Source organism: Tamandua tetradactyla, chromosome 20 (genome assembly GCF_023851605.1).
Source record: "Tamandua tetradactyla isolate mTamTet1 chromosome 20, mTamTet1.pri, whole genome shotgun sequence".
Classification (NCBI taxonomy): domain Eukaryota; kingdom Metazoa; phylum Chordata; class Mammalia; order Pilosa; family Myrmecophagidae; genus Tamandua; species Tamandua tetradactyla.
Window position 1 is genome coordinate 35,748,656 of NC_135346.1, and position 12,900 is coordinate 35,761,555.

General features: G+C 42.7%; 1 protein-coding gene across 5 annotated transcripts in view; it reads left to right on the plus strand.

Annotated features, from left to right (window-relative positions):
• Nucleotides 1-12,900, plus strand: part of LARP1 (La ribonucleoprotein 1, translational regulator) — a 102,857-nt gene that overhangs the window by 74,345 nt on the left and 15,612 nt on the right. For 3 of the 5 annotated variants that reach the window (XM_077137489.1, XM_077137487.1, XM_077137491.1), the window contains exons 2-10: nucleotides 3,679-3,740; nucleotides 3,984-4,049; nucleotides 5,019-5,193; nucleotides 6,159-6,287; nucleotides 6,365-6,571; nucleotides 6,671-6,833; nucleotides 7,787-7,931; nucleotides 11,541-11,715; nucleotides 11,836-12,005. In XM_077137489.1, coding sequence (XP_076993604.1) covers nucleotides 5,070-5,193; nucleotides 6,159-6,287; nucleotides 6,365-6,571; nucleotides 6,671-6,833; nucleotides 7,787-7,931; nucleotides 11,541-11,715; nucleotides 11,836-12,005 — 1,113 coding nt within the window. In that variant the 5' untranslated portion in view covers nucleotides 3,679-3,740; nucleotides 3,984-4,049; nucleotides 5,019-5,069. Of the gene's footprint in view, nucleotides 1-820; nucleotides 840-3,678; nucleotides 3,741-3,983; nucleotides 4,050-5,018; nucleotides 5,194-6,158; nucleotides 6,288-6,364; nucleotides 6,572-6,670; nucleotides 6,834-7,786; nucleotides 7,932-11,540; nucleotides 11,716-11,835; nucleotides 12,006-12,900 lie in introns of those variants that run through there. The other 2 variants (XM_077137490.1, XM_077137488.1) reach the window with 2 other exon arrangements.

Genomic DNA, 12,900 nt, shown 5'->3' on the forward strand with positions numbered 1-12,900 from the left:
GGAACTCCAAAGTACATATGCTTAGCCACAGTGCTGTCCTATTTCCTCTGTAGTGTTTGAGTGAAGGGATAACATTTGAAAGTTGAGATGCAAGGAGAATCGAGAGAGTTAGACCAACAAAATTATCTGTGCTTTTTTCATTCCTTTTTTTTTCATTCAGGAGTTGCCATCCCTGTTCTCACCACCCCAGTCTCAGTCCTGTCACCCCTTAGCACCCACCTTCTTTCCCTTGTTTCCTTTCACCCTTCATTAGCAGTATTAGCACAACTCTCCACCACCACCCCTTGTACAAATAACCTTAAGTAGCTAAGTAAAAATCATCAGTACCATATAGCTTCAGCTTCAGGAAAAATCTGATGTCCCTTCCAACACCACCAATAACAGCAAATTCAGATTACTTCTCATTCATAGAATTTCTGATGTGCTTGGTTTATACACAAATGTATGTGTGTATTTAGGAAGTTCCTTTATCCTCTAGAACCATAGGACTGTGTTCCTGTGGGACAGGAGAAGACTTTCTCCTCTTCCAGATATCCTTTAGCTTTAACTGAAGAGGAAGACTTTTACGGCCTCTGTCAGCCATCCAGCCCTCCCTAAAATGCTTGGCCCCAGAGACCTGTGGGCAAATAGGCTTCGCTAGATGTGACTTCCTTCTGCCTGGACCTTGGACTGGGCCTGCCTCTCCACACTCCTGCCTTCCTCTCTCAGAGCTTCATTACCATCAATAACTGATCACCAGGAAAAACCAGGGCAGTGACCTCAGATTCCATCGGGAAGATTATTGACTCATTCCCCCACCAGTGGCCATCTGGGAGTTTTTGGGCCCCAAGGAATTTCTGGTGAGCTGAAAGGAGCACTGGAATGGGAGTTTTAGGACTCCAAGTTCCCCATCTAGTGCTGCAGCTAGCCCTGGGGAAGCCCCTTCCCCTTTCTGGGCAAATAGTGGGAATTAGACTAGATCTCTAGAGTCATTATTGCTACTCTAATATTCTACAGCTGTTGTCTTTGTCACAAGTAGGGTGATGAGCTTAATGTTTCCTGAACTGGGCTTGGGTCAATGATAGCAGGCATAAACCTCAGAATGCAGAGATAGGAGGAAAGGGGCTTGTCCGTGATTTGTCTGGCATGGCACTGAAAGTAGAAACTGATGCCTGCTAAGTGAGCTATTTGAGATGCCAGGCCCATCTGGAGCTGTTTATTCTCTCTGTGTGTATGTGCACAGTGTATGCACTGTGATTGTTGCCTGATGAAGGGTGGATAGCTAGGAGGGAACACAGTAAGATATATTAGCTTTGCTTCATCTCTTCTGGTTTATGTGTATTTGAAGTCAAGTCAGAAAGCCTAGACCTCTTTCTCACCTTCCACAGGGCCTAACACCTCTAAGGCTTTCTGATTTTCCTAAGGACCCATAGGATTTTGGTGGATCTATGAATTTTGCTTAAGGGCAGTTATGATCTCTCTCTACAGTGGGTTTTCTGCCTCTTCAGGGGATTCATTTTTCCTTGGGACAGACTGTTGGGAAATCTCAACAAACTTCACAGAGGCTTCCACAGAAGACTAATTTAAAAATATTCCAATGTGTGCACAGTCTAGCCACTTTCTCCCTCATCAGCTCGGGTTGTTGGAAGAAGAGGGTATCGGTGGGGCCTTTTAGTGGCAGGAGAGCTCTCACGTTGATTGGTATCCAGATAGAACTTTCAGTACCTTTTCTATATCCTTTTGTGATCTTGGTGAACAAAATTCCAGGCAGAGTGATCACAGCATCTGATCCTTCTCAATTTTAAGAGTTTTTATAAAAAGAAACAGATGACTACCTGGAAAACTTTGCTTCACCTTTTTGAGGAAAGTCATCAGAAACATCCTGCCCTCTGAACCTGATTGCTCTTTCCACCTTCCTGTTAATGAACTTGCTGTTGCAGATCCTTTTCCCTGCCTTCCGCCTGGTAGCATGAATGGAGTGTAGTTGGGAGCTGAAGGGACTATCTGGAGAGAAGTGTTTGCCAATTATAGCTCAGTTGTAAACGTGGGAGATGAATGTATTTTGTAAATCTGCCTTTGCTGGGTCCTGATTTGAGGCAGGTGAAGATCCTTAGCCTGGTCTGGGAACTGGTTGAAGTTAGGTTTGTCTGTGCCAACCAGGATTGGTAAGAGTGTGGATGTGGAGTAGCCCTCTGGAACCTATCCTCTTGGCACCAAGGGAGATTTTGTTTTTCACTGTCGAGCATTTGGGTATATGAGGATGCTTGGGCTGAGTTTCACAGCTGCTGTCTTGGGCACATGTGGGGTGGTAAACGTAATGTTTCCTGAGCTGAGTTTCACAGCTCCAGTTCTCAGAAGGTATGCGGGATGTCCCAAGGGGGCAGTTAGAAGCAAGGGATGCAGTGGCCATACAGTTAGGAATCAGGCCAGGACACTCTCTACTCATTAAGGGAACATGGGCCTGATCAAGGAGTAGAACATTCCTTTCCAGGCCAGCTGGGAAAATTTCTTTGCTCAGGGACTGGGGTCAACTCTTGCCCTACTGCAGTGGCTAGCCTTCAGTGGAGTCAAGATCATGGGAGGAAAATGTGTGGGCAGAGCCCCAGGATGTGTCTTTTCTGGCGGGTTTCTGGAAGAGGAAGGGGTCAAAACCATGCTGGGAAAACAGTGTAGGTGTGGAAGGGACCTGACCTATTTAAAAGTCACTCATTTAAAGAAAAAAAGGGCAGTTGTTTTCTTTTTATAAAAGCTTGTGTCTTTTATTGTAGTTATGCAAAATAGCCTTCCTTTGTAATCTTTTCTCAAAGAGGGTCCATATTTTCTTGAGTAGAGGCCATTATCATTTTACTGATTGGTTTAAAAATGCATGGACTTTATTTAGCCACTTTCCTATTGGTGGACATGTAGGTTGTTTTCTGTTTTGTTTTGTTTTTTGAAGTTATAAACAGCACTTTGTGGTCATTCATGTACATAACTCTAAACATTTGCTTAGTTTGTATCATAAGACTAAATCCCTAAAGGTGGAATTGTTCGGTCAAATGGGAGCCCCATTTTCTTTGGAAACTTGGAAGGCAGATAAGACCTTTTCCTGAGTGGCCAGCCTTTCCATTGACCACAGGTCATCAAGGATAGATCTGGCCCTTACTCTTGTGGGCTTAGAGAGTTCTCTGGACTTCTAGATGCTCAATCACAGTTTTCATATTGCCTCTCCATTGATTACAAGATCTGATCTGCTCACACAGACTAGAATGCTAGAGTCAGAAAGGGTCTTTCAGAGGTTATGGAATCTGCCATGGTTCAGGAGCCCTAAAATATGTGACCATCTCTGGCATGGACTACATGGACTTACTTTGCTATAGACTTATTCTTACTCTGCTATAGACTTATTCCAGGTCTCGGTTCCCATTTTATAAGACATTATAGAGCTACACTCTGTAAGAGCCCTCCCACCTCAATCTGGGTCTCTGGGGCTTTGCCTGCCTCCTGTTTCCATGTTCTCATTTTCCATGATTTCTTCAGGAAGAGGCTGGTAGAATTGTTATTGGTGTGTGAGTATGGGTTCTTTTCTTTCTCCCATCTCTTCCTCCTTTGGGGACAGGCAAGGTGCTTTTCAGGAAAGGGGTGGATGAAGAAAAGAAGTTGCTGGTGGCCCATTCCCTGCCTGGGCTCAGCCTAACCATTTTTCCTTTCTTTCCACAGAACATTCTGCCCCAGCCAAGGTGGTGAGAGCAGCAATTCCTAAACAACGTAAAGGCAGTAAGGTAAAAAGTAAGGGTGGGCAGCTTGAGGGGACTTCCTGGGGGTGGTGGCCTCTTTCCTGTTTTCGTGAGTCTCTCTGGGCTCCAAGGTAGTTCCGATATTCTGAATAGCAAGGAGCCTCCTTCTGGGCCTCCACTGTGGAAGATTCTGGTGAATAGACTTCGTTTGGCCTCTGATCTCTTGGTGAGGAGCTGAATGGCAGAGGCAGGGTCAGTCCCAGAGCCCTCATAGAATGTGCCTTGCAGGTTGGTGACTTTGGAGATGCAATCAACTGGCCCACACCCGGAGAGATAGCTCACAAGAGTGTCCAGGTGAGTCTGTGAATAGGAGTGGGCAAGTTTGAACAGTACCTATAAGCAGTTCGAGTCCCTCTCAAGCTTCCAGAGTCTCGGGTCTCACCTTTTCTCAGCTTTTTAAAGAGTGGTTGAAACAGTATGGACAGCATTAAAATAGCTAAGAATTGTCATAATTTGCCCCTTGTTGTGTGTCAGGGATTGCCAAGTGCTTTCTGTTCATCATCTCATTTAATCCTCACCGTGACTGTGAGATAGGTCCTTTTACAATTCCCATTTTATAGATAAGGCCATTGAGGCTTAGAGTAGTGCTTGATTATACAGAGAGTAAATGGCCAGGAGGGAATTGGCAGTCAGGTGTGTTGTATTATTCCAAAGCCTTGTTTTCCATCACTGCACTTGGACTGCCTATTGGCCAAACAGAATGGTCATTAGGCCAGGTATTTACCTCCAGGCCACATATCTGGGGAAAGCCTAATCCTTCTTTGTCTAGTAGAAACAGGAAGAGCTTTCCTGGACCCCAACAGAGGAGGTACTCCTGGTGAGTCTTCTCCCTCTCAGTGCTTTTGTTTTGGACTGATGGCCTAGGTCCCACACTGGCTATGCCCACCTTCATTTCACAGGTAGGGTTGGTATGGACAGGCCAGGAGCCAGCAACTCTTCCATCCTACAGACTCCACCTAGATGACGAGGTTCTCTTACAGGGAGTGAACATTTGGCCTCTCTGGGCCCCAACCCCTTTGTCCTGAGGGTTGTCTCTGTCACTTAGAGAAACTGAAGAGGCAAGTTCTCTTCTCCCACCTACTGGCCTGTTTAACAAGGCTTTCTAATAAAACCATCTCAGGCATGAAAATGTGACCTTAGCATGCATTTGGTCCAACCTGCCATCGCAAGCCGTAACTCCTGCTCTGTCCTTCCAGTGACAGGGTGCTCCCTCCCTCCCACCATAAGAGACTAGACCTCCTGTTACTTTGCTTCTTGCTGCAGCCACAGTCCCACAAGTCTCAGCCTGCCCGAAAGCTGCCACCCAAGAAGGACATGAAGGAACAGGAAAAAGGAGAGGGGAGCGATAGTAAGGAGAGCCCGAAAACCAAGTCAGACGAATCAGGGGAAGAGAAGAATGGGGACGAGGACTGCCAGCGAGGGGGGCAGAAGAAGAAAGGTGAGTGATTTGGAACAGGACTTGGGAGAAGGTGGCAGGGCAGAACTGTGCAATGTCAGAACTCTAGGGGTGGTGGAAGAATTTCAGGAACCCCTAAGAAGCCAGTGGAGGCCAATTGGTATAGAATGGGACCAGCAGTCTACACTTCAGCCATTCATCCATCCATTCCTTCATTTAACAAGCATTTGGTAAGCCCTGTTCTCAGCAATAGGGCTATAGTAGTGAACATAACAGGCAAGGTTGCTGCTTCAGAGTATTATTTGCTGTTGTTTTCATTTATTGGTGTTCCATGTAAGGTTTCATTTAAATACAAGAGTTTCTGTTGCTCCAAGAGTTTCCAAAAACCTGCTGAAATGGTTAGGATATGGGCTCACCTGTTCTAACATGGATCCAAAGTAATAGTAGTTTAAACAAGATAGAAGCTTATTTTTCTCATCTGACAGCTAGTTGTAAATAGGCCAAGCCTAGCAAAGCAACTTTTTAATTTCTTTTATCTTGTTGCAATTCCTTGGAACTTCTTCATCCAAAATGGCTTGTTATTTCCTTCTTATTCCTGTCAGCAAGAAGGGGGAAAGGGGAGGGTAGCTCCTTCCTTTTTAGGGAATAACTTGGAATTAGCTAATTTTACTTAGCTCTTATAGACAGGACTTTGACACCTTTCTATAGGTAGGTTGGAAAATGTAGTCTTATATTTTGGGCAGCCATGTGCCTGGCTCTGGAAGGGATTCTCGGACTATAGAGATACTGATATTGGGAGTCAACCAGGAGTTTATCATACTGAGGTTCGCCAACCTCATTATTGTAGAGATTAAGGAAAGGTCTGGTGTGGGGAAGGAATTTGCCCAAGATCACTGGATTGTGATTTGGACCTGCCACTCAAGGCAGGGGAAGAAGCGTTGAAGGGAAGGATGGCCATGAGGGGCCTCTCCCTCAAGCCTTTCTCATATGCCCATGCTGTTCCCCAGGGAACAAACACAAGTGGGTTCCGTTGCAAATAGACATGAAGCCTGAAGCATCAAGGGAAAAATTGATCCCACGTCCTGCTCGCCCCCCAGAGCCTCGACACATCCCTGCCAGCCGCGTGGAGATCAAAGGTATGCACCACCCACTATAATTGGCGTGGACATGGGGGTCACTGTCAGGCCTGACCCAGTGCCCCCTCTCCCCATAGGGTCTGAGCCTACTACCTACGTGCCCGTGCCCGTGGCCCCCCCCACCCCAGCCTGGCAACCAGAGACCAAACCGGAGCCTGCCTGGCATGACCAGGATGAGACATCGAGTGTGAAGAGTGATGGGGCTGGTGGGGCGCGGGCTTCCTTCCGTGGCCGTGGACGGGGGCGTGGTCGTGGCCGGGGACGCGGCCGGGGTGGCACTCGAAGTACGTGAGGCCCCTTTGGGCTCCGGGATGTCCGAAGGGGTGTGGTGGGGGTGGCGGGCAGGCATCTCCTCTCTCTTATGGCACCTGTTTCCCCTCTAGCTCATTTTGACTACCAGTTTGGCTACCGAAAGTTTGATGCTGCAGAGGGACCTCGTACCCCCAAGTACATGAATAACATCACTTACTACTTTGACAATGTCAGCAGCACTGAGCTTTATAGTGTGGACCAGGAGCTGCTCAAAGACTACATCAAACGCCAGATGTGAGTGGGTGGGAGCCTTCTTCCTGGAGAGATGGTGGGGGTGGAGTTGGGTTCTGGCACTAGTTAATTTTGCATAGAGTTATTGTTTATTACAGAAGTAACAAATTAGAAATTACCAATAACAAAAAGAAAGATAATGTCTAGAATCCATTACCCAGAGCTCCTACTGTTTGGTGTAGAAAGATGAAAACTTAGAAATATGTAATATTGCCACCAGTACTACCATGTCCCACCTTGTTTTTTTGCCATAAAAGTCAGATAATCCTAACATACAGTCCTTGATGTTCTGTTTTTCCCCTCTTCTGTGTTTCCATTTTTAATGATAGCATTGTCAGAATGTTAGTAAATATTGGGTCCTTACTGTTGGGCAGATTAAATGCTCTATAGGCATTATTTTACTTAATCCTGTACATTTCGTCTACTTAATGTCTACAAGATGAGATTTTTCTTATCCCCGTTTTATAGTTCAGCATTTGGGCCCAGTAACTTGACCAGAGTTTGGCTCACAGCTCATAAGTGACGAAGCACCGATTTGAATTCATGTGTGTCTGATTGAAACCTCTGTTCTTAATAATTGATTTGTTTTACAGTCCAATGGGGGAGCCATACAGGGAAGCAGGTAATTGCAGCAGGGTATGATTAAGTGTTTTAGGAACAGAAAAGAAAGTGTCCAACAACATTTAAACTTGGTTTTAAAGGAGTATGAGGAGTTTGCCAGGTATATAAAGGAGTTTAAACATCAAGAAATAATTTGACCCAAGGAATGGAAGTGAACCATGAAATGATAGTATCATTTCTTTCCAGCCCTTAAGGCTGTTGGTACAATGGGGTCAGATAGGTCAAAGGCCCTTTGAGGTTATTGGAGGTCACCAGGGTATACAGCAGAGCAGGGAAGGCATATTAACAAATGGCACAGGAATCCCTCAGTGATACCTCTTCTTCCCTCCACTTAGTGAGTATTACTTCAGCGTGGACAATTTAGAACGGGACTTCTTCCTGCGACGAAAAATGGATGCTGATGGTTTCCTTCCCATCACCCTTATTGCTTCCTTCCACCGAGTGCAGGCTCTCACCACTGACATTTCACTCATCTTTGCGGTATGTCTCCCTGCCCAGGGTTGGGGCAATGGGGAAAGGCAGGTCCTTTATTCATGAAGCTGGAGTTTGGGCCAAGGCAGAAAACCCTGAAAGAGGTTCCATCTGATTACTTCTGCTAAAGTGTCCTGATGCTTGACCAGCCTCTCCCTATCTCTTTCTCTTCCTTTTATTATGGAAAATTCCAGACATTTACTAGAAGTGGACAAAATAGTATAATGAACCCATTACACAGCCTTAGCAGTTGTTATCCCATTGACAATCTTGTTTCCTTTATATCCCCATCTGCTTCCCCTCCCGTCTTTGAAGAAAATCTCAGATAACCTAATATTTCATCCACAAATGTTTCAGTGCATCTTTCTAAAAGATAGACCTGTTATGAAAAAGGATAGCCACAATATCATTATCATGTAAAATTAACAGTTCCTTTATATTATCAAATATCCAAACACTTTTCAAGTTTACTGCAATTATCTACAAATATATATATATAGTTTTTTTTTTTACATGGGCAGGCACTGGGAATCGAACCTAGGCCTCCAGCATGACGGGCGAGAGGTCGGCCTGCTGAGCCTCCGTGGCCTGCCCTATATATATATTTTTATAGTTTGTCAGAATCAGTATCCAAATAAGGCGCGCACATACTTATTCTTATTAAATCTCCCCTTCCCTCTCTTTTCTTTTTTCCTTGTAATTAATTGAATAACCTGAGTTATTTGTCCTGTAGAGTTTCTGCAGGACACAGTGGTGTCATTGGACATGTTTCTTCTGTACTCTAAATTCTTTGTAAATTAATTATTTTTAGATCTGGAGTCCTGATAGGAGACAGATTTTGTATTTTTTCCCTCCTTGTTGAGAGTACTTTATAGGTAATGTTGTGTTCTTTCAGGTGGCACGTAACATTTGTTTCTCTTTGTGTGATATAAGTTGCCATTGATGATCATTGTCTGTTATTTCATTAGGGGTTGCAAAATGGTAATGTTCTAATTCTACCAGTGTATCTTCATTTGTTAGCTAAAATACCTCTTTAAAGAGAAACTACCTCAGGATCTATTCAGTTACCAAGAGGTATGGTTTGTATGGAAAGGCAGAATAACTAGTTGGTCTTCCCCTTGCTAACCAGTTTTCTTAATTATGAGTTGAATCCCTAGTAACCTTCAAAGGTGACCAGTGAGGTTTTTGGTTTGTTTTTTGTTTTAGTTTTATTACGAATTTAAGGATTCACATGTTTTATGTACTTCAGTCCATTGTTGGATCAAATTGTCCCATCTTTGGTCAGTGGGACCCCAGTTCATTTTATACACTTCCTGCCCCAGATCTGAGATTAGCCATTCTTTCCCAAAGAACTCTAGTTCCTTTTTTATTTTTTCAGAAATGGTATTTATAATATTTAGATATCATAGTCTCAGTTACAGTGAGCTTATTGCTATGTGATTGGTCTTTTTTTATTATTTTTTTAAGATAAAATACATCATGAAAATATTCAATTTTCAATTAAAATTCATGACTACAAGATCTTTTACTTAACCTCAAGGATCTTTGAATTTTACCTATTTCTTTCTCATATGTCAAGAATGCTTATTTTTTTAAAAATTTTATTTATTTTAATTGACAAACTGAAACAACATACAGACATGAACATTCTTTTTTTTTTTTTTTTTACATGGGCAGGCACTGGGAATCGAACCCAGGTCCTCGGGCATGGCAGGCAAGCATTCTTACCTGTTGAGCCACCGTGGCCCACTCCAGACACGAACATTCTTAACATACAAACATTCCATACATGGGGTACAATCAGTGGCTCACAATATCATCACATAGTAGTATATTCATTACCACAATCATTTTTTAGAACATTTGCATCACTCCAGAAAAAGAAATAAAGAGAAAAGAAAAAACTCATACATACCCAAACCCCTTACCCCTCCTTCTCACTGACCACTAGTATTTCCATCTACCCAATATATTTTAACTTTTGTTATCCCTAAAAAAATAAGTGCTTATTCTTAAAGACAGAAACATAATTGCTCATTTGTTTTATTCTACACTATATACATCTTAATCTTAAAATAATACCAATACTACTACTGGAAACTTTTTAAAAATTTTATTTATGTACTCAAATGACTATTTTCAAGTCGCTTGAAATAATCTCTGTGTGGTTATGCCTTTAACTCAATTTTTAGTTAAGTTCATTATTTTCATATTGCTCTCAGATTTTAGGCATTGCTTTTTTCCCCTCTTCTGTTCTAACTTATTTTACACTTATATTGTTCCAAAGTCAAGGTGGTCTATTCAGAGAAATCTAATATATAATTCTGTCACTTCCACTCTATTTTTTTTTCTCTCCTATAGGTAACCATTTTTTAATCCTTCCATTCCAAAAAAAAAAAAGCAAATACTTCTGTATGTATTTTTATCCTTCCCCTCTCTTAGATAAATGTAGCGTAGAATACATGTATTTCTTCATTGTTTTTTCCCCCATTTGATAGATCTGGGAGAGTACTGCATAATACTATATAGAAAGTTATTCCTCACTCCTGTTTATAATTGTATAGTACACTATTATATGGATGCTCATAGCTCATTCAACTAGTCTCTTATAGATGGAGATTTTGTTGTTTCCAGTCTTTCAATCATACATGAACTGCATTAGTGCTCTAATGAATAGCCTTTTGTATAAATCTTTCGTATTCTTGCTAATGTATCTTTGATATAGATTTCTAGACAGGGTTCAAGGGTAAATGCATATAAAATTTTGCCAAGGGTAAAGTCCCTTCTTGTGGGTTATACCTTTTATGTTCTCACCATCAATATAAGAGAGTGCCTCTTTCCCTGCAACCTCACCAGCAGAATATGTTGGCCAAATGTTGAAATATTTGCCTATTTTAAGGTTTTTAAGAATTCTTTTAAATAAAAGCAAGACATGTATAGGTTGAAAAAAATTAAAACTACATAGGAAGGTATTTTTTAAAGACTCTGCTCTCCACTCCGTTCTGTTTCCCAGAGATAAACATAAATTAACTGTGAATCCTAGAAAGATTGTGCGTTTGTGTGGGTGTATTTTCTTAAAAATATTCAAACATGAGGTGTTAAACACATTGATCCATACCTGGTTGTTTTCACTTCATAATACGTATTGTGGACCTTTCCACTTCAGTACATGTAAAACCATTTTTTTAGTGCCTAAGTAGTGTTTCCATTGAATGAATATGCCATAAATTATTTAAATTGCCCATGTGGTAGCAATTTAGGTAATTTCCTGTTTTTGGTGGGTTTTTTTCCCCATTACCAACAGTGATACTGTGAGTCGCTTCTTGTCCGGTTCTTACATATATTGTTATTTGTTTGTCAAGAATTTCTTTAGGGTAGATTACTAGAAGTAGAATTGCAGGGTCACCAGGGTAGGTATGGGCTCATAGTGGTACCCTCCTACAAGTATGACCATCTTACTTGTCCATCAGTCATGGAAGATGGTGCCAGTTTTCTTATATGCTTGCCAGAGCTGGACTCCTGCCCTATTCATAGGGGGCCTAGTCATCCCTGTTGCCAAGACCTCGGTCTGCCCCAATCCTTCCTCTTCACTCTTATACCCTTCCCTCTCCCCTGCAGGCCCTAAAGGACAGCAAGGTGGTGGAGATCGTTGATGAAAAAGTTCGCAGGAGAGAGGAGCCTGAGAAGTGGCCTCTTCCAGGTCCCCCAATAGTGGATTATTCCCAGACTGATTTCTCTCAGCTTCTCAACTGCCCTGAGTTTGTGCCCCGCCAACACTACCAGAAGGAGACAGGTGGGTACCTGCTGGCACATAGATGCCTCACTGTTGCTCTTGTCCTCTGGCCAGCAGTCCTCCTCAGGGCTCGTGTCAGAAGGACTGGAGGGACGAGAACCTCACCTTTCCATCCTTCAGAGTCGGCGCCTGGCTCTCCCCGTGCAGTCACCCCAGTGCCAACCAAAACAGAGGAGGTCAGCAACCTAAAGACACTGCCCAAGGGCCTGTCTGCAAGCCTGCCTGACCTGGATTCTGAGAACTGGATTGAAGTGAAGAAAAGGCCTCGGCCTTCCCCAGCACGGCCCAAGGTGGGTGTGGCCTGCCTCTTGAACTTGGCTAGAGCACTTGGAGGAGATACCACACAAGCCCAGAGCCCTGGCCTCTGAAGGGCTAGTGCGCGAGCCAGGTGGTTTGGGTCACAATGCGAGATGAGGTCTCTAGTGATTGCAGGAAAGTTGGTGTGGGCTGTCTTCCATTTCCTATAGAAGCATCCTTCAGGCTGTCCTAACCTAGCTGTGGGAGCTCTTGGGTGCCATTTTTCACAGGAAAAGATCACACAGCCTTCAGCTACAGTATCTCAGGGTTCCTGATGTATGGCAATTCTTTTTGCCCCGCTTGAATCCCTGAGGCTGCATTTTTTTTAACGTTTTTTTTTTTAATTGTGAAATATAACATATACAAAAAAGTAATAAATTTCCAAGTACATTTTAACAAGTAGTTATAGAACAGATTTTAAAGTTTGGTATGGGTTACAGTTCCATGATTTTTTGTTTTTTCTTCCAGCTGCTCCCTCCAGAACACTGGAGACCAAAAGAAATATCAGTATAATGATTCGGCAGTCATATTCATTTGTTAAATCCTATCTTTTCTGTTGTACTCCTTTTTTTTTTTTTTTTTTGTGAAAAATAACGTATGTACAAAAAAGCAATAAATTTCAAAGTACATTGCAATGATTAGTTGTAGAACAGATTTCAACATTTGGTATGGGTTACAGTTCCACAATTTTAGATTTTTACTTCTAGCTGCTCATAGATACTGGAGACTAAAAGAAACATCCGTTAAATGATCCAGCAATCATTTGTTTGTTAAACCCTACCTTCTCTTACAAGTCCACCATCACCTTTGATCTTTCTCCCATTCTTTAGGGGTATTTGAGCTATGCCCATTCCAACTTTTTCATGTTGGAAGGGGCTGTCAATAATA